The sequence below is a fragment of the Mobula hypostoma genome, chromosome 3 (genome assembly GCF_963921235.1).
Source record: "Mobula hypostoma chromosome 3, sMobHyp1.1, whole genome shotgun sequence".
NCBI classification, from domain to species: domain Eukaryota; kingdom Metazoa; phylum Chordata; class Chondrichthyes; order Myliobatiformes; family Myliobatidae; genus Mobula; species Mobula hypostoma.
The window spans coordinates 231,067,935-231,090,579 of NC_086099.1; the positions used below are offsets into that span (position 1 = coordinate 231,067,935).

A 22,645-nucleotide genomic window follows, 5' to 3' on the forward strand; every position below is an offset into this window, starting at 1 on the left:
GGACACAATCCCACTGATACTGAAACAACTACAGGACAGTGTCCCACCATCACCCCCCTCTACAACTACAGGACAGTGTCCCACCATCACCCCCTCTACAACTACAGGGCAGTGTCCCACCATCACCCCCTACACAACTACAGGACAGTGTCCCACCATCACCCCCCTCTACAACTACAGTGCACAATCCCACTGATACTGAAACAACTACAGGACAGTGTCCCACCATCACCCCCTATACAACTACAGGGCAGTGTCCCACCATCACCCCCTATACAACTACAGGACACAATCCCACTGATACTGAAACAACTACAGGGCAGTGTCCCACCATCACCCCCTATACAACTACAGGACACAATCCCACTGATACTGAAACAACTACAGGACAGTGTCCCACCATCACCCCCCTCTACAACTACAGGACAGTGTCCCACCATCACCCCCTATACAACTACAGGACACAATCCCACTGATACTGAAACAACTACAGGACAGTGTCCCACCATCACCCCCTACACAACTACAGGACACAATCCCACTGATACTGAAACAACTACAGGACAGTGTCCCACCATCACCCCCCTCTACAACTACAGGGCAGTGTCCCACCATCACCCCCTATACAACTACAGGACAGTGTCCCACCATCACCCCCCTCTACAACTACAGGGCAGTGTCCCACCATCACCCCCTATACAACTACAGGGCAGTGTCCCACCATCACCCCCTATACAACTACAGGACAGTGTCCCACCATCACCCCCTATACAACTACAGGACAGTGTCCCACCATCACCCCCTACACAACTACAGGACAGTGTCCCACCATCACTCCCCTCTACAACTACAGGGCAATGTCCCACCATCACCCCCTACGCAACTACAGGACAGTGTCCCACCATCACCCCCTATACAACTACAGGGCAGTGTCCCACCATCACCCCCTACGCAACTACAGGACAGTGTCCCACCATCACCCCCTATACAACTACAGGGCAGTGTCCCACCATCACCCCCTATACAACTACAGGACAGTGTCCCACCATCACCCCCTACGCAACTACAGGACAGTGTCCCACCATCACCCCCCTACACAACTACAGGGCAGTGTCCCACCATCACCCCCTATACAACTACAGGACAGTGTCCCACCATCACCCCCTTATATAACTACAGGGCAGTGTCCCACCATCACCCCCTTCTATAACTACAGGGCAGTGTCCCACCCACAACCCCCTATACAACTACAGGGCAGTGTCCCACCATCACCCCCTATACAACTACAGGGCAGTGTCCCACATCACCCCCTGTACAACTACAGGGCAGTGTCCCACCATCACCCCCTATACAACTATAGGGCAGTGTCCCACCCACACCCCCTATACAACTACAGGGCAATGTCCCACCATCACCCCCTATACAACTACAGGGCAGTGTCCCACCATCACCCCCTATACAACTATAGGGCAGTGTTCCACCCACACCCCCTATACAACTACAGGACAGTGTCCCTCCATCACCCCCCTCTACAACTACAGGGCAGTGTCCCACCCACACCTTCATCTATGTAAATACAGGGCAGTGTTGCTTCCTTAAGGCTGTTATAGCCAGGGTTGGTAATAGGGACAATCTGCCACTACCTCTGCAATACTCGCAATAGCGTGCAGTTCAAATAGCCTCTGACAACCAAGTTCAATTCCTGGCCTTCCCATTTGGCCAAGCTGCTCATCCCCGCTAAACTCTTTCTCCTGACAGGAGAAGGGGTAAAGAAGGGCTGCTGGAGCCTTAAACCAGTCGCTTCAGGTAGACGGGGCTTATCAGCTGTGGTTGGCAGCTCATCGATGAGAAGGAAATCTCTGATCTCAAATCTTCGCCGTCTTGCAGCTATACCCACTCATGGGGGAAGGCTTCAAGGGCAATCCTTGATCGAAGGGTTCGGAGCTGGAGTCCCTAAGGCAGTACTGTGTTGAGTTCAACAGTGACTGGATACTCCTGTGACACTACACGTACCAAACAGCACTGGTCTCTTACATTCCTTTCTGTTCATCAGTTGCACAGAGAGAGGGAGATTGCTGCATGGGTAACAATTTGCTCTCCATATCGTACTGCCCAGTCTTGCATATTGGGATAGCTAGGACACAAAATTCGTGGTCAACCCTGAACGATGGAGGCCTCAATCACTCACAGTGCAGTTTCCTACCCGCACACCTACAGAGCGGTTTCCCACACCACCCCCCATACAATGACAGGGCAGTGTCCCACCCACACCTTCACCTATACAACTACAGGGCAGTGACCCACCCACACACAGAAACATAGACAAACCATGCTGTGCCAAACATGTACTTACTTTAGAAATTACCTCGGGTTACCCATAACCCTCTACTTTTCTAAGCTCCATGTACCTATCCAGAAGTCTCTTAAAAGACCACATCCACCGTCACTGGTAGCCGATTCCACGCACTTACCACTCTCTGCATTAAAAAAAACTTATCCCTGACATCTCCTCTGTACCAACTTCCAAGCACCTTAAAACTGTTAGCCATTTCAGCCCCGGGAAAAAGCCTCTGACCATCCACACGATCAATACCTCTCATCATGTTATACACTCTATCAGGTCACCTCTTATCCTCAGCGGCTCCAAGGAGAAGAGGCCGAGTTCACTCAACCTATTCTCATGAGGCATGCTCCCCAATACAAGCAACATCCTTGTAAATCTCTTCTACACCCTTTCCACATCCTTCCTGTAGTGAGGTGACCAGAACTGAGCACAGTATCACAAGTGGGGTCTGACCAGGTTCCTATTTTGCTGTAACATTACCTCTCGGCTCTTAAGCTCAATCCCATGACTGACGAAGCCCAATGCACTGTGTGCCTCTTAACCACAGAGTCAACCTGCACAGCAGCTTTGAATGTCCAATGGACTCGGACCCCAAGATCCCTTTGATCCTCCACACTGCCAAGAGTCTTTCCATTAATACTAGATTCTACCATCATATTTGACCTACCAAAATGAAACACTTCACAATTATCTGGGTTGAACTCCATCTGCCACTTCTCAGCCCTGTTTTGCATCCTATCAATGTCCCATTGTAACTTCTGACAGTCCTCCACACTATCCACAACACCCCCAACCTTTGTGTCATCAGCAAATTTACTAACCCATCCCTCCACTTTCTCATGCAGGTCATTTATAAAAATCACAAAGAAAAGGGGTCCCAGAACAGATCCCCGAGGCACACCACTGATCAGCAGCCTCCATGCACGGCATGACGTGTCTACAACCACTCTTTGCCTTCTGTGAACAAGCCAGTTCTGGATCCACAAAGCAAGGTCCCCATAGATCCCATGCCTCCTTACTTTCTCAATAAGGTACTCATGGGGTACCTTATCAAATGCCTTCTCTCACCTATACAATTACAGGATAGTGTCCCTCCCACACCGTCATCTAAACAACTACAGAAGAGTGTCCCACCCACATCCCCACAATTTGGACAATGAGTCCTGTCTGGATTCCCTCTGACCATTGACCCTCTCTCCACAAACTCACCCCTGACCCTCTGCACTCTCACTGCGCAGTCTTCTCAGACCCCTCACCCTGACTCCACAAACTCACCCCTGACCCCCTGTACTTCCACTGTGCTGTCTTCTCGGACCCCTCACCATCCTACTGTTATGTTTTATTGAGCCCATCTCATTTGAAGCTGGGCTGTGTAGGAATTCCTTCCCAGACGGTGGGGAATTGCTGGTAAGTGCTGCCCAGGAAAGCTGCCACGAATAAAGTACCGGATCCACTTGAGGAGGCGGGAGATGAGTTTGTGGAAGATTGGGGTATGCTGCCAACGCAGGACCCTTAACAGCGTCAATGATACCTCCCATCCGGCCCGCAGTCTCTCTGACACCCCATCATCAGGCAGAAGGTACTGTAACATTAGGACCAGGGCAGTAAGGATGAGAAACAACATCTTCCCCCAGGCCATGAGATTACTGAACTCCTGCCACCACCTAGGTCTCATCTCGTATGAAGCACCATTGACATTATACTGTTTACTTGTTAACATGTCGTAAATGCACCTTAATATTTGTTACACACACAAACTGCTAGTGGAACGCAGCAGGCCAGGCAGCATCTATAGGAAGAAATACAGTTGACGTTTCGGGCCGAGACCCTTCGTCAGGACTAACTGAAAGAAGAAATAGTAAGAGATTTGAAAGTTGCCGGGGGGGGGGGGGCGGGGGAAGAAGAGATCCGAAATGATAGGAGAGACAGGAGGGGGAGGGATGAAGCCAAGAGCTGGGAAGTTGATTGGCAAAAGGGATACAGAGCTGGAGAAGGGGGAGGATCATGGGACGGGAGGCCTAGGGAGAAAGAAAGGAGGAGGGGAGCCCAGAGGAAGATGGAGAGCAGGCAAGGAATGATTGTGAGAGCGAGAGAGAGAAAAAAGAGGGGAAAAAATGGGGGTAATAATAAATAAGGGATGGGGTAAGAAAGGGAGGAGGGGCATTAACAGGAGTTAGAGAAGTCAATGTTCATACCATCAGGTTGGAGGCTACCCAGACGGAATATAAGGTGTTGTTCCTCCAACCTGAGTGTGGCTTCATCTTGACAGTAGAGGAGGCTGTGGATAGACATATCAGAATGGGAACGGGACATGGAATTAAAATGTGTGGCCACTGGGAGATCCTGCTTTCTCTAGCGGACAGAGGGCAGGTGTTCAGTGAAACGATCTCCCAGTCTGCGTCGGGTGTCGCCAATATATAGAAGGCCGCATCGGGAGCACCGGACGCAGTATATCACCCCAGCCGACTCACAGCTGAAGTGTCGCCTCACCTGGAAGGACTGTCTGGGGCCCTGAACAGTGGTGAGGGAGGAAGTGTGAGGGCATGTGTATCCGTTTACAAGGATAAGTGCCGGGAGGGAGATCGATGGGAAGGAATGGACAAGTGAGTCACGTAGGGAGCAATCCCAGCAGAAAGCAGAAAGGGGGGGAGGGAAAGATGTGCTTGGTGGTGGGATCCTATTGGAGGTGGAGGAAGTTGCAGAGAATTATATGTTGGACCCGGAGGCTGGTGGGGTGGTAGGTGTTCCACCAGCATTTTGTGTGTGTTGCTTGAATTTCCAGCATCTGCAGATCTTCTCATGTTTGCGTTTTTAAATTCACTACTACTTCCAGTGATCCCTACACTGAAGTAGTTTAAATCTTCTCTTCGATGGGAGTTTAATGAAACCCTCTCTCACTGCTCCCCATCTGTAATTTCTTCAGCCCTTCAACATTTCGACCACACTCTGACCCAGACCCGTTACTCATCCTGTCTTCTCCTATCATTTCGGATCTCCCCCACCCCCCCTCAAATCTCGTACTATCTCTTTTTTCCGTTAGTCCTGACGAAGGGTCTCGGCCCAAAACATCGACTATACTTCTTCCTATAGATGCTGTCTGGCCTGCTGCGTTCCACCAGCATTTTGTGTGTGTAGATTGAATTTCCAGCATCTGCAGATTTTCTCGTGTTTGCGTTAATATTTGTTACTTTATTTGTGGTAATATTACTTTATGTGTCATGTGTGTGTTATACAGACTGCGTTGTGCGACTTGGTCGAGAGTAATGTAATTTCATATGATGGTATACGTGTATCATTAAATGACAGTACACTGAACTTGAACTTCTGCTCCCCACCAGTTCCAGCCCTCACTTCTTCCCAACCCTGCCCATGGCCAAGACCTAATTTTGTTTCCATGCCTTAAGACAGAAATTGCAGCCCTACCCAATCCTCGTCATTCACCATTTCCCCGATGATCCGTTCCGTCACTTACCATTTCCCCATCCGATCCCCGTCACCCACCGTTTCCCCGTCCGATCCCCGTCACTCACCGTTTCCCCATCCGATCACCGTCATTCACCATTTCCCCATCCGATCCCCGTCACTCACCGTTTCCCCGTCCGATCCCCGTCACTCAGCGTTTCCCCGTCCGATCCCCGTCACTCAGTGTTTCCCCGTCCAATCACCGTCACTCACCGTTTCCCCGTCCGATCACCGTCCCTCACCGTTTCCCCGTCCGATCCCCGTCACTCACCGTTTCCCCGTCCGATCCCCGTCACTCACCGTTTCCCCGTCCGATCACCGTCCCTCACCGTTTCACCATCCCTCACCGTTTCCCCGTCCGATTCCCGTCATTCACCATTTCCCCGTTACTCACCGTTCCCCCTGGCCGAACCCCGTCACTCACCGTCCGATCGTCACTGACCATCCGATCCTCGTCACTCACCATTTCCCCGTCTCTCACCGTCCCCCCTGGCCAAACCCCATCACTCACCGTTTCGAGAGATGTCGAGCTCCACAAGCTGCATGAAATTGGCCACCTCTGGCGGCAGCCGTTGAATCTCGTTGTCACTCAGGCCCAGTTTCCGCAGGTTCAGCAGCCGGAAGAAGGGCTGTTGGAAGCAGAGCAGAGCTGATCTGAGCTGAGCTGAGCTGACAGTGGGTGGGAAAGAGAGGCCCAGAACTGGGGTCACAGAGTTATGAAACATTACAGCACAGAACAGGCTCTTCAGCTAACTAGCCCATGCTGAATCGACTTCTACCTAGTCCCATTCACCAGCATCGAGACCATAACCATCCAAACCACTCTCATCCATGTAGTTATCCAATCTTCTCTTAAATGGCAGGCTATGGTCTATGAATAAATAATGCAGAACATCACGTAATTGCAAAGGGTTCACAAACTTCTTCTTGCAACTGTAGATACTTACAGTATTGTTAACCACGGGTGGGGTAGGGTGGCTGGATAATGTTCAGCCTTCATTTGAGAGGGGCAGCAAGGATAGGCCAGGGATCTGGAGGGTACCAAGCCAAAGTTCAGTAGCGGGAATGGTACTTGGGGGGATTCTGAAAGGTAGATCATACCTATGTCTGGAAAGACCAGGATTAATGGCTCCGTATGTGAGAAATCATGTCTTTCATGGATTTGGCAATTGGTAATTGGTTCATTGTGGTCACATGTGCTGAGGTACAGTGAAAAACATTCACATTCCATCTATATACCATAAATCATTTCAAAACATTAATACACTGAAGAAGCAGAAAGGAAAACAATAAGAGATTGCAGAATCAAATAGACAATAAGGTGCAAGGATCTGAACGAGGTAGATAGCGAGATGAGTGAATTTAGCTACCCAACAACACACAGCTGGGGTGTTAGATAGGACCTGAATATTACATGCAGTTCCCCTCACCATATTACAGGAAGCATGTAACAAGGCAGAGAAGATTAACTAGGTTGCTGGCTGCTGAACAGAGGAAGAGTCTCAACTCGAAACACTGACTACCCATTTCCCTCCATTGACGCTGCCTGACCCACTGAATTCCTCCAGTTTCCTTCGTTTATTGAGATGCAGCATGGAATAGGCCGTTCCAGCCCCTCGAGCCGTGCCACTCAGCAACTCCTGGTTTAACCCCAGCCTATTCATTTGCAATGACCAATTAACCTACTAATGCACGTCTTTGGAGCGTGTGAGGAAACCGCAGCACCAGAGGACGCGTACACAGTCACAAGAAGAACGCACAAACTCCTCACAGCAGCGGCGGCAATTGAACCTGGGTTGCTGGTACTGTAAAGCTTTGTGCTAACCACCATGCTACAGTGCGCATTTCACTAGGATATGGCTGGAGTTATAAGGACAGTATGGATAAGTATCATTTATTGTTACCGGAATGCCAGAGGCTGTGAGCAAACATAAATGTTTACAACATTATCGGAGGCATAGGGATGATTATTTGTCAAAATCTTTAACCCAGGGCAAGTGTGTCTCGATCTAGAGGGCAAGTGAACCCTCTTGCTCTGAGGAGTACATTTTTCACATTGAACAGCATAGCACAGGATAGGCCCTTCAGCTCACAATGTGGCCGGACCAATTAAATTAGTAATCAAAAGGCCACCTAATCACTTCTGCCAACACGATGACCATATCCTTCTACTTACCTCACGTTCACGTGCCTGTCTGAACGTCTCTAATGATTCTGCCTCTACCACCTCCTCTAGACAATGCATTCCAGGCACCCTCCAATCGCCGGGTAAAAAACGTGCCCCTCACACCTCCTTTGGAATTACCCCCTCACATCATGAATGCTTGCCCTCACGTGTGTGGTGACTATATCTGAAATAAGCTACAAGAACAAGTGGTAGAAGCAGATATAATGACCACGTTTGAAAGGAGTGTATTAGACCACAAGACAATAAGACATAGGAGCAGAATCAGGCCATTCAGCCCATTGAGTCTGCTCTGCCATTCCATCATAGCTGATCCCAGATCCCAGTCAGCACCGTACACCTGCCTTTTCGCCATATCCTTTGATGCTCTGACCAGTCAGGAAACTATCAATTTCTGCCTTGAACATACCTACAGACTTGGCTTCCACCGCAGCCTGTGGCAGAGCATTTCAAAGATCACTACTCTCGGCCTAAAAAAAAAATCCTCCTTACCACTGTTCTAAAACGTCACCCCTCAATTTTGAGGCTGTGCCAATACCCCCACCATAGGAAACATCCTCTCCATATCCACTCTATCTAAAAGGTTAATTTACAGGTTGAGTCTGTGGTAAAGAAGGTAAATGCAACGTTGGCATTTCTTTCAAGAGGAACAGAATATAAAAGCAAGGAGATAATGCTGAGGCTTTCAAAGACATTCGTCAGGTCACACTTGGAGTATTGTCGACAGTTTTGGGCCCCATATTTCAGAAAGGATGTGTTGTCACAGTCAAAGGACCTATCTGGTCCTTTCAACATTCAGTAGGTTTCAAATGTGATCCTCGCGCATTCTCCTAAATTCCAGCGAGGCTCAAAGCTGCCAGACACTCCCTACATGTCAACCCCAAACAAGATGCTGCAAATACGAGAAACACACACAAAATGCTGGAAGAACTCAGGCCACGCAGCATCTATGAACAAAGTACAGCCGATGTTTCGGCCTGCTGAGTTCCTCCAGCATTTTGTGCGCATTGCCCAAAACTGTTGACAATACAAAGACAGAGAAGTTCCCCAGTCCTGACGGAATGCATCCCAGGGTACTGAAAGAAATGGCAGAGGTTATAGTAGAGGCTTTGGTGAGAATTTACCAAATTCTCTGGACTCTGAGCACATCCCAGCGGATTGGAAGATGGCAAATGTCACACTACTGTTCAAAAAAGGATGTAGGCAAAAGGCAGGTTTACTAGAGGCCAGTTGGTTTGATATCTGTAGTTGGGAAAATGCTTGAAGCTTTCATTAAAGAAGAAATAGCGAGACATCTAGAAAGAAATGGATCCATCATTCAGACGAGGCATGAATTGGGTAAAGGCAGGTCCTGTTTGACAAACTTACTGGAGTTCTTTGAGGATATAACAAGCCCAGTGGTTAGAGGGGAATAGATGGACGTCATTTATTTGGATTTCCAGAAGACCTTCAATAAGGTGTCACATAAAAGACTTAACCATAAGATAAGGATGCACGGAGTTGAGGGTGATGTATTAGCATAGATGGGTGATGTATTAGCATAGATAGAGGGTTGATTAACTCATAGAAAGCAGAGAATTGGGATACGTGGGGGTTTCTCTGGTTGCAATCAGTGGTGAGCGGTGTGCCACAGGGGCTGGTGATGGGCCCGCAACCGTTCACAATATACATTAACAATCTGGAAGAGGGGACCGAGTGTAGTGTATCTAAGTTTGCACTAAATTGAGTGGAAAAGCAAATTATGCAAAGGATAAGGAGAGCCTGCGGAGAGATACAGATAGGTTACGTGAGTGGGAAAGGGACTGGCAGGTGGAGTACAATGTTGGTACTTTGGAAGGAAAAATGGAAGAACAGATTATTTAAATGGAAAAGATTGCAGCATGCTGCTGTGCAGAAGGACTTGTGAGTGTTTGCGCATGAATCGCAAAAGGTTGGTTTGCAGTGCAGCAGGCTACCAAGAAGACAAATGGAATACTGGCCTTCAATAGTAGAATTTAAGCGCAGGGAGAGCATTTAAGTACAGGGTATTGCTGAGGCTGCACTGAAGTACTGCATGCAGTTCTGGTCTCCTTACTTGAGGAAGGGTATACTGGATTTGGAGGCAGTGCAGAGGAGGTTCACCAGGTTGATTCCAGAGATGAGATGAGGGGTTAGATGATGAGGAAAGATTGAGTCACCTGGGTCTGTACTCACTGGAATTCAGAAGAGTGAGAGGAGATCTTCTAGAAACATAAAATTATGAAAGGGTTAGCTAAGATAAAGGCAGGAAAGATATTTCCATTGGTAGTGAGACTAGAACTAGGGGACATAGCCTCAAGATTCAGGGGAGTAAATTTAGGATGGAGGTGAGGAGGAACTGCTTTTCCCAAAGAGTGGTGAATCTGTGGAATTCTCTGCCCAATGAAGCAGCGGAGGCTACCTTAGTAAATATATTTAAGACAAGGTTGCATATTTTATTCCATAGTAGGGGAATTAAAGGTTATGGGGAAAAGGCTTTAGATGGAGATAAGTCCATGATCAGATCAGCCACGATCTTATTGAACAGTGGAGCAGGCTCGACAGGCCAGCTGGCCCACTCCTGCTCCTATTTCTAATGTTCTTCTATTCTATTTCCCTTGAAATAAATGGCAACATTGCATTTGCCTTCTTTACCACAGACTCAACATGTAAATTAACCTTCTGGGAGTCTTGGACGAGGACTAAGCCCCTCTGCATCTCTGATGTTTGAATCTTCTCCCCATTTAGATTATAGTCCGCACTATTATTCCTCATAACAAAATACGTGATCGTACATGTCACAACACTGTATTGCATTTGCCAGTTTTCCGCCCATTCGTCCAATTTGTCTAAGCCCTGATGGAATTGCATTGCTTCCTTAGCACAAACAACCCTTCCAACTATCCTCACCTCATCCACAAACTTTGCCTCAAAGCCATCACTTCCATTATCCAAATCATTGACAAACAATATGAAAAGCAGGGGTCCCAATACTGACCCTGAGAAACACCACTAGTCACTGGCCACCAAACAGAAAAGGCCCCCTTTATTGCCACCTGCCTGTCAGCCATTCCTCTACCAAAGCCAGATTCTTTCCTATAACGCCATAGGATTTTATTTTGTCCAGCAACCTCATGTGTGGCTCCTTATCAAATGGTTTCTGAAAATCCAAGTAACTGACACCCACTGCCTCTCCTTTGTCCCCCCTGCTTGTTACTTCCTCGAAAAAATCAGATTTGTCAGGCAAGATTTCCCTTGACAGAAACCACGCTGACTTTGACTTATTTTATCATTAGTCTCTAAGTACCCCGAAACCTCATCCTTACTAATAGACTCCAACACTTTCCCAGCCACTGAGGTTCGGCTAACTGGCCTATAATTTCCTTTCTTTTGCCTTTCTCCCTTCTTTAAGAGTGGAGTGACATTTGCAATCTTCCAGTCCTTTGGGATCATCTTCCATGATCATTTGCGATCATGGATAATATCAAAGAGGATACTAAAAGCTTTTTCAAGTATATAAAGAGTAAAAGACAGGTGAGAGTAGATATAGGATGGATAGAAAATGATGCTGGAGAAATTGTAATAGGAGATAAGGAGATGGCAGAGGAACTGAACAAGTATTTTGCGTCAGTCTTCTCTAAGGAAGACATCAGCAATATACCAGACACTCAAGGGTGGCAGAGAAGAAAAGTATGCGCAGTCACAATTACTACAGAGGAAGTACTCAGGAAGCTGAATAGTCTAAAGGTAGATAAATCTCCCGGACCAGATGGAATGCACCCTCGTGTTCTGAAGGAAATAGCTGTGGAGATTGCGGAGGCATTAGCGATGATCTTTCAAAAGTCGATAGATTCTGGCAGCTTCCGGAGGACTGGAAGATTGCAAATGTCACTCCGCTATTTAAGAAGGGGGCAAGGAAGCAAAAAGGAAATTATAGACCTGCTAGCTTGACATCAGTGGTTGGGAAGTTGTTGAAGTCAATTGTCAAGGATGAAGTTACAGAGTACCTGGAGGCATATGACAAGATAGGCAGAACTCAGCATGGTTTCCTTAAAGGAAAATCCTGCCTGACAAACCTATTACAATTTTTTGAGGAAATTACAAGTCGGCTCGACAAGGGAGATGCAGTGGATGTTGTATATTTGGATTTTCAGAAGGCCTTTGACAAGGTGCCACACATGAGGCTACTTAACAAAATAAGAGCCCATGGAATTACGGGAAAGTTACATACGTGGATAGGGCGTTGGTTGATTGGCAGGAAACAGAATGGGAATAAAGAGATCCTATTCTGATTGGCTGCCGGTTACCAGTGGTGTTCCACAGGGGTCCGTGTTGGGGCTGCTAGTTTTTACATTGTACATCAACGATTTGGATTATGGCATAGATGGCTTTGTGGCCAAGTCTGCTGATGATATGATATGATATATGATGATATGAAGATAGGTACTGCTGAGGAAACAGAGAGTCTGCAGAGAGACTTGGATAGATTGGAAGAATGGGCAAAGAAGTGGCAAATGAAGTACAATGTTGGAAAGTATATGGTTATGCACTTTGGCAGAAGAAACAAACGGGCAGACTATTATTTAAATGGGGAGAGAATACAAAGTTCTGAGATGCAACGGGACTTGGGAGTTCTCGTGCAGGATACCCTTAAGGTTAACCTCCAGGTTGAGTCGGTGGTGAAGAAGGCGAATGCAATGTTGGCATTCATTTCTAGAGGAATAGAGTATAGGAGCAGGGATGTGATGTTGATGCTCTATAAGGCGCTGGTAAGACCTCACTTGGAGTACTGTGGGCAGTTTTATTTAAGAAAGAATGTGCTGACGTTGGAGAGGGTACAGAGAAGATTCACTAGAATGATTCCGGGAATGAGAGGGTTAACATATGAGGAACGTTTGTCCGCTCTTGGACTGTATTCCTTGGAATTTAGAAGAATGAGGGGGGACCTCATAGAAATGTTTCAAATGTTGAAAGGCATGGACAGAGTGGACGTGGCAAAGTTGTTTCCATGATGGGGGAGTCTAGTACGAGAGAGCATGACTTAAGGATTGAAGGGCGCCCATTCAGAACAGAGATGCGAAGAAATTTTTTTCGCCAGAGGGTGGTGAATCTATGGAATTTGTTGCCACGGGCAGCAGTGGAGGCCAAGTCGTTGGGTGGATTTAAGGCAGAGATTGATAGGCATCTGAGTAGCCAGGGCATGAAAGGTTATGGTGAGAAGGCGGGGGAATGGGACTAAATGGGAGAATGGATCAGCTCATGATAAAATGGCAGAGAAGACTCGATGGGCCGAATGGCCAACTTCTGCTCCTTTGTCTTATGGTCTTGTCCTATGCCGGTGATAGTAAACCTGATTCTGATTCTGATGTGGGAAGATGTGGGAAGGTATGGGAGAACTGGAAGGTAGATGGCACAGGCAGAGGTATTGGTGTCCGCTTCAGATATCAGGCTGTACCAGTGACTGAACTGAAGCTGTCTAGTTAATCTCTCAGTGGCTGATGAATGCTAGGATATCAGCAAATTGAATTACCCAGTGGAAACGCAACGAGATGCACCAATTACACAACTATTGCATTTACACACCGATGAGTCACAGCTTTTGAACAAATATTACATTACTATGCAAAGCTTCCCTGAAGCCTCAAGCCAGAATAAATACACACCTAACAATTGTGTTCATTCCTACCACACACCCACAGAGTAACCCAAGAGGGGTGGGCAGAGTGGACAGAAAGGAGAAAGAGCACAGCCAGAAACAAGAGGGCAGGTTAGACTGAGAGCAGAGAGAGGACAGTGGAGTGGGTGAGAGGAGAGAGGAAGCTTTGCCCAGGGAACAGGTGAGGTGTGTTTGCTTTTTGTGCTTTTGCATATTATGCTAATAAAGCCCCAATTTGGCAGAGACTCATCTGTATGGCAGTATAAAAACTGTGTTGTGAAATGGGTTTAGACTTGCTGTAATCAACCCGAATAGAGGTAATTACACACAACTTCTCTCCATCTCACACATGCCTGCTTTCACCCTTTCCCTTTCCCAGACAGAACAGAGAAGGGGACACAAGAAACTACAGGCGATGTAATGTGGAGCAACAAACAATCTCCCAGAGGAATTCAATGGATCTGTGCAGGGAAATAATTCTTTGCAAGTTGCATCACATGTAAATATGATCGTAAAGACAGCTTTTGGCATAATGGTCTTTAGAAATGAAAGTAATGAGAACAGGAATTGGGATGCTAAGACAATGCTGAGGCCTAATTTGAAGTATTATGTGCAGTTCCTGTCACCTACCAACAGAAAAGATGTCAATAAGATTGAAAGAGTACAGAGAAACTTTACAAAGATATGGCCGGGACTTGAGGACCTGAGTTAAAGGGACTTACCCCAATGATGAGCTCCCTCACACCAGAACAGGCAGATATTTACCCACAGCTCTGCCAACTTTGCCCACTGCATCTGGTGCTCACGATATGACCTCTTGTATGTCAGGGAGACCAGGTCCACAGTGGGCCAATGCTTTACAACTGCCAAACCTGAGCTCCTGGTTACACATCACTACAACTTTCTCAATTACATCGGCAGCCGCCTCTCCTTACCTTACCAACTGCCATGGTGATTACAAACACAAAGCAGAAGAACACCTCATATTTATTTTATTTTATGTAGCGATGAAAATCTAACAGACGTTTGAGTCACAGCTCGAAGCAACCTACCGATTTAAAACTAGCCTAACGTACCAACTGGTATGTCTTTGCACTATGGGAGGAAACCAGAGCACCCAAAGGAAACCCACGCGTACACGGGAAGGAATGTACAAACCTGCCTCCAGAGGACACTGGAACCGAACTCCAAATTCTGACACTCAAGCTGTAATAGTCACACTAACCGCTACACTATGTTCTTGGACTGGATCGGTGACTTCTTGATAGAAAGACTACAGTCAGTCCACGTTGGCAGCAACATCTCTAGTTCCATCATGCTGAGCACCAGCACAGTCAGCCCGCTGCTGATGCATGACTGTATTCACCAAGGAAAAGGACCTTGGCAGTTGTGGGGATGAGTTGCAGCGGACTGAAACATTTAAGCATATAGACATTAAAAAAAGAGAATGTGCTGGACCTTTTGAAAAGCATTAAGTTAGATAAGTCAGCGGTTCTGGACGAGATAGACCCATTGTTGAGCCTCTGGCAATGATCCTTGTGATGTGACTAATACAGCTTCGGTGTCAAGAGTTTGGATTTTAATTCCAGAGTCCTCTGTAAGCAGGTTTGTATGTTCCCTCCCATTCACGCGCGGGGTTCCTTCGGGTGCTCCAGTTTCCTCACAGTCCAAAGACTGACCAGTTGGTAGGTTCAGCTAAGTTTAAATCAGTGGGTTGCTCAAAGATCCGTGATATTTTCATCTTTGCATCATCAATAGGGATGGGAGAAGTACCAGAGGACTGGAGGGTTGCAAATGTTGTTCCCTTGATCAAGAAAGGAAATTATAGACCAGTGCGTCTTACTTCAGTGGTGGGCAATTTGTTGGAGAAGATCCTGAGAGGCAGGATTAATGAACATTTGGAGAGGCATAATATGATTAAGAATAGTCAGCATGGCTTTGTCAAAGGCAGGTCGTGCCTTATGAGTCTGATTGAATTCTTTGACGATGCAACAAAACACATTGATGAAGGTAGAGCAGTGGATGTAGTTTATATGGACAAGAGAAAATATGCAGATGCTGGAAATCCGAGCAACACACATAAAATGCTGAAGGAACTCAGCAGGCCAGGCAGCATCAATGGGCTTAAGTACAGTCGGGGACCAGAGGTATTCTACAGGGATCTGTTCTGGGACCCTTCCTCTTTGTGATTTTTATAAATGACCTGGATGAGGAAGTAGAAGGGTAGGTTAGTAAGTTTGCTGATGACACAAAGCTTGGGGGTGTTGTGGATAGTCTGGAGGGTTGGCAGGGGTTACAGCACAACATCATTAGGGTGCAGAACTAGGCTGAGAAGTGGCAGATGCAGGTCAACCCAGATAAGTGTGAAGTGGTTCATTATGGTAGGTCAAATTTGAAGACAGAATATAATATAAATGGTGACAGTCTTGGCAGTGTGGAAGATCAGAGAAATCTTAGGGCCCCTGTCCATAGGACACTCAAAGCTGCTGCACAGGTTGACAGTGTTGTTAAGAAGGCATAAGGTGTGTTGGCATTCATCAACCATGGGACTGAGTTCAAGAGCCGTGATGTTACAGCTATACATAACTTTGGTCAGACCCCACTTTGGGTACTGTCTTCAGATCTGGTCACCTCACCACAGGAAGAAGGTGGATACTACAGAAAGAGTGCAGAGGAGATTTACAAGGATGTTGCCTGGACTGGAGAGTGTGTCTTATGAGAATAGGTTGAGTGAATTTGACCTTTTCCCTTTGGAGCGACGGAGGATGAGAGGTGACCTGATAGAGGTGTATAAGATGATGAGAGGTATTGATCATGTGGATAGTCAGAGGCTTTTTCCCAGGCCTGAAATGGCTAACACGAGGGGGCATAGTTTTAAGGTGCTTGGAAGTAAGTACAGATGGGATGTCAGGGGTCAGTTTTTCACACAGGGAGTGGTGGTTGTGTGGAATGCACTGCCGGCAACGGTGGTAGATGCAGATAAAATAGGGTCTTCTAAGAGAATCTTAGATAGATGCATGGAGCTTAGAAAAACAGAGGGTAATTCTAGGCAGTACCTAGAGTAGGTTACATGGTTGGCAGAACATTGTGGGCCAAAGAGCCTGTAATGTACTGTAGATTTCTCTGTTCTATGTTCAACATACAACTAGATAGAGTTCAAACCAAATCATCAAGTTTGCTGATGACACAACAGTGGCTGTCCTCATCAACAACAATGACAAAACAGCATACAGCACTCTACCAAGTAAAGCTGCTCAAGCTCCATCAGATTGCATGGGGATCACGTGTGAACAGCGCTTTTCAAATCTAGCCACAAATTCTCAATTCATTTGTGGTCTAGACTCTGATTTGGCCACTTCAGGATATTAGGGAGTGTCAAAAGAACAATGTTGTGATAATCATGGGAGATTTCAAAATGCCATTCGATTGGAAAAATCAGATTCATAATTGATATCAAGAGAATGAATTTGCTGAATGACTACGAGATGGCTTTTTAGAGCAGTTTGTCGTTGAGCCTACTAGGGGATCAGCTACACTGGATTGGGTGTTATGTAATGAACCAGAGGCGATTAGGGAGCTTAAGGTAAAAGAACCCTTCGGAGACAATGATTGCAATATGATTAAGTTCAAATTGAAATTTGACAGGGAGAAAGTAAAGTCTGACGTAGCAGTATTTCGGTGGAGTAAAGGAAATTGCAGTGGTATGAGAGGGGAGTTGGCCAAAGTAAATTGGAAGGAGACGTTGCTGGGAAAAATGAGAAAGGTGCAGGATAGGTGTATTCCAAAAATGAATAAATACTCAAATGGCAAAATAGTATAACTGTGGCTGACAAGGGAAGTCAAAGCTAATGTAAAAACAAAAGAGAGGCATACAAAAAAGCAAAACTTGGCACAAAGATAGAGAATTCTGAAGTTTTTTAAACTAGAAAGCAACTAAAAGAATCATTGGGAGGGAAAAGATGAAATATGAAAGCAAGCTAGCAAACATTTGTAAGCGGTTTCTTCTTTTATGTTATTGCAAAGGCTAACAAAATGGCTTCTTTGTTATGTTATACGAAAAATGGCTTTTCTGTAATAATAACTGCTGAGAAAGTTCTCTCTCTAGCAGCTTGTTTGGGTTATAAAGAGAATTGTATTCATTTGCTAACCAATTGGGATAGATGTTATTCTTTCTTGTGTGTCTGTAAGCTATTGTTCGCAGGCTTTGAGGGAGAAGGCGCGATGGGGACAGAGAGAGGAGACACGATGCTGTGACCCTGGGCGGGAATCCGAGGCCCAGGGTCTTCGGCGAGGAGAGGAGATGAAGACAGACTCACGTGGAGCGCCTGGTTGACCACCGTGGTTGCTCCAAGGCGGCGGGTCGAGGTGGTCAGAGGGGATCGAATGGTAGAAAGAAGACTCCGTTACTTGAGCTCCAACTGTTGTGCATGAAGTGGTTGAACTTTGATAAGTTTGGCGCCTATTATTTTCCTTTTATATTTTATCTCTATTAATTACCTAGTTCCAGTAAGAGCTATAAAGTGTAATCATTTAATCGCAATTGGTGTACTGTCTGTTATTTGGCGGGGTGGGGTACATCACACAGCCTCCACACAAACTTGATTACCCAGTTTGGCGGGGCCGAAGGCTGCTCCCCCCAGACGAAAGCGAGCTGAGCGAGCCTGAGGCTTACCAGGGGCTACACATTATCAAAGTGCACAGTAAAAGCTTTTTCAAGTATGTAAGAGAGATTAGAGTGGATATAGAACCACTAGAAAATGAGGCTGGAGAAATAATAACAGGGGACAAGGAGATGGCAGATGAACTAAATGAGTATTTTGCATCAGCCTTCACTGTGGAAGACACTAGCAGTGTGCCAGAGGTTGATGGGTGTGAGGGAAGACAAGTGAGTGCAGTTACGATTATAAGGGCAAGAAAGTGGCAAATGAAATACAATATTGGAAAGTGCATGGTCATACACTTTGGTAGTAGAAATAAATGTGCAGACTATTTTCTAAATGAGGAGAAAATCTGAATTGCAAAGGGACTTGGGATTTTCCCCCCTCAGAACCACCTGTCAAGCTCAAATGTGCTTACTTACATACAGATGGTAGCACCAAGAGGAAGGTGTCTGTGTGAAAGGAATGCTTTGGATCCAAGCTTTAGCAACCTGCAGGGAATGGCGAAGAGGACTGACCAACTCTACAGTTGGGTCTTCCTTTGAGTGATTGATCACTGGAGAAAACTGTATTTAAGGTTTAAGATGCTGCCAGAAAGTAGCGACTCTTTGCGTACAGCTCCAAAAGGAATCATCAAATATTCCTGTTTTGTATTACTACAACTGAAATCTACAGTACTTCAGTCAGCAGTATTGTTTTAAGACATTTAACCTATGAACACTACCTCACTATTTTTGTTCTCTTTTTGGACTCCTTATATACATTAAAGCTTAAGAGTTTATTTTGTATAATGCACTACACCGCTAAGCGAAATTTCATGACATGACAGTGATCAACAAACTTGGTTCTGATTCTAAGGTGACAAAGTATGTTGACCTTAGTAAAGAATTTAACTTTAAGGTCATGAGTATACAGAGCCATGTCAATGCACAGTATTTGATAGCTAATCATTTTATAGTTAGTAAGTTATTTAGAGATACATCGCAGAGTAAGCCATTCTGGCCTTTCAAGCCACACCACCTAGCAAGTGGTGGTTTAGCCTAATCTCAGGACAATTTACAATGACAGTCTCCTAACCGGTACGTCTTTGTCCTGTGGGAGGAAGCTGGAGCACCCAGAGAAAACCTATGTATTCCCTGAGGGGGACATACAACTTCCTTACAGATGACGACAGATTTGAACTTCAAACTCTGACACCACTGTGCTAACCACTGCGCTAACCACTGCACTACCGTGGTCCCCACTCATACTTTCTAATGATGCAATTCAGATGTGGTTCAGCTAAATACAGAGAAGGAAGAACTACTATTTGAAGCCAGTATAGAGCCTCTGGAATTCTTTGCTCATTGCCGAGGGTACCAAATGCACTGATCCATGGATACTGGCATAAGAAGGGAATAAATGAGTGGTATCACTGACCCACTACCACTGTGCTCACTCACCATTTCTGTCTTCCATCACACAATTCTGACCACTGGGCAACCTCCACCCCAATAACCTCTGATGTACTCTAAAATTTCAACTCACTTCTCTCTCCTCATCCACTTGGGTCTTTTCAACATTTTTTCCAATCTTTGACCTGCAGCATCAACAGCTTCTTTTTCCATATAGTTCAGACAATCAAAACCACATCAGGATACACTGCCAAACCAGAGCCAACACATAGGTCACCTGAACAGGGAGGTTCATCGTACTCAAACCTGCAGGAGTGAACTGATCAAATAAGCCACAGCTGAAACCTGAAAGCTAATATTTAACCTGTCAATACAGGGTAAAAAGAGCTCCAAGTCCTTCTCAGGCCTTCGATCTGTGTAGTTCTCACAAAGAGCCCATGTCCCTGAGACTGGGTACTCGCTGGAATTCAGAAGCACAAGAGGAGATCTTATAGAAATATATAAAATTATGAAAGAGATAGATAAGATAGAGGCAGGAAAATTGTTTCCACTGATAGGTGAGACTAGAACTAGGGGACATAGCCTCAAGATTGGTGGGAGTAGATGAGGAGAAATAGCTTTTCCCAGAGAGTAGTGAATCGGCAGAATTCTCTGCCCAGTGAAGCAGTGGAGGTTACCTCAGTAAATATATTTAAGACAAGGTTGGATAGATTTTTGCATAGTAGGGGAATTAAGAGTTATGGAGGAAAGGCAAGAAGGTGGAGATGAGTCCATGGCCAGATTAGTCATGATCATATTGAATGGCAGAACAGGTTCGAAGGGCTGAATGGCCTACTCCTAATTTCTTATGTTCTTATATTCTTATGAAGCACCATGGTGCCACACACAATATATAAACCTTTATAGATGTAAACTTCTACAGATATATCATGGAGAGCATTCTAACTGGCTACAGCATCGTCAGACTGGAGGAGCTACTGCACAGGATCAGAAAAATCTATAGAGATTCACCATGGCACTTGCCTTTCCAACTTCTAGGCCACCTTCAGGAGGAGGTATCCATCATTAAGGAAGCCCACCATCCAGGACATGCCATTAGACCATAAGATATAGGAGCAGAATTAGGCCATTTAGCCCATTAAGTGCTCCACCATTTCAGCATGGCTGATCGAATTTTCCTCTCAGCTCCAATCTCCTGCCTTCTCCCCGTATCCCTTCATGGTCTGACCAATGAAGAATTTATCTACCTCTGCAGTAAATATAAATAAAGACTTGGCCTCCACAGTTGCCTGAGGCAAAGAATTCCACAGATTCACCACTCTCTAGCTAAAAAAAATTCCTCCTCACCTCCGTTCTAAAAGGACGCCCCTCTATTTTGAGACTGTATCCTCTGGTCTTAGACTTTCTCACTATAGGAAACATCCTCTCCACATCCAGTATATTAAGGCCTTTCACCAGTCGATAGGTTTCAATGAGGTCACCCCTCATTCTTCTGAATTCTAGTGGATACAGGCCCAGAGCCATCAGATAATCTTCATATGACAAGCTATTCAATCCTGGAATCATTTTCATGAATCTCCTTTGAACCCTCTCCAGTTTCAGCACATCCTTTCGAAGATGAGGGGCCCCAAACCTGCTAACAATACTCCAATTAAGACCTCACCAGTGCTTTATAAAGTTTCAACATTACAACTGTACTTTTATATTCTAGCCCTCTTGAAATGAATGCAAACATTGCATTTGTCTTCCTCACCAACGACTCAACCTACAAGTTACAAGCCATCTTGCAAACACTCTAGAAATTCCCCCTCCTGTTATCCAGCACCGACCTGAGGGAGTGCAGCATAGGTTCACAAGGTTAATTCCCGGGATGGCGGGTCTGTCATATGTTGAAAGATTAGAGCGACTGGGCTTGTATACTCTGGAATTTAGAAGGCTGAGAGGGGATCTTATTGAAACATGTAAGATTATTAAGGGATTGGACACGCTGCAGGCAGGAAGCATGTTCCTGCTGATGGGTGAATCCAGAACCAGAGGCCACAGTTTAAGAATTAGGGGTAGGCCATTTAGAACGGAGTTGAGGAAAAACTTTTTCACCCAGAGAGTGGTGGATATATTTAATGCTCTGCCCCAGAAGGCCGTGGAGGCCAAGTCTCTGGATGCTTTCAAGAAAGAGATGGATAGAGCTCTTAAAGATAGAGGAATCAAAGGTTATGGGGATAAGGCAGGAACTGGATACTGATAGTGGATGATCAGCCATGATCACAGTGAATGGTGGTGCTGGTTCGAAGGGCCAAATGGCCTACTCCTGCACCTATTGTCTATTGACCTGATTTTCCCAATCTACCAGCACATTGAAATCTCTCATGACTATTGTAACATTGCCCTTTTGGTATACCCTCTTCTCACTGCTACCATCAAGGTAGTGATACAGGAACCTGAAGGAACAGCTTCTTCCCCTCTGCCATCAGATTTCTGAATGAACAATGAACCCACGAATACTACCTCACTGTTTTTGCACACACATACACACTCACACACACACACACACACACACGCAAATATATATTACCACCCCCAATGGCATGCAGCTCCAATAGACTCTGACAATCAAGAACAGCTCTTTGCCTTCACATGTGGCTTAGCTACTATGCCCAGTGGAGCTGTTTCTACTGAGAGGATAAAAGGCAAAAGGCGGGTTACCAGCACCTTAAAACCAGTTGCTTTGGGCAGATGATCTAGCAGAATGAAAACTCTGATCTCAAACCTTTGCTAACTTGCACGGGGAAGGCTTCGGTAATAAGCCCCAAAGGAAAAATCCAGATCTGGAGTCTCTACGGTAATCCTACATTGAGTTTCAGTGCTGCCTGGCAACACCTGCAACGCTGCTGGTCCCAAACTGTATTGGTCTCTGCTGGTCCTTTGGATTCATCAATGCGTGGAGAGAGG

At 45.9% G+C, this 22,645-nt stretch overlaps 1 protein-coding gene across 6 annotated transcripts in view; it reads right to left on the reverse strand.

Annotated features, from left to right (window-relative positions):
* LOC134344616 (protein scribble homolog) overlaps nucleotides 1-22,645 on the reverse strand; it is a 235,861-nt gene that overhangs the window by 182,351 nt on the left and 30,865 nt on the right. For 5 of the 6 annotated variants that reach the window (XM_063044735.1, XM_063044733.1, XM_063044732.1 and 2 more), the window contains exon 2: nucleotides 6,318-6,435. In XM_063044735.1, the coding sequence (XP_062900805.1) occupies nucleotides 6,318-6,435 (118 nt within the window). Of the gene's footprint in view, nucleotides 1-6,317; nucleotides 6,436-17,960; nucleotides 18,079-22,645 lie in introns of those variants that run through there. The other variant, XM_063044736.1, reaches the window with a different exon arrangement.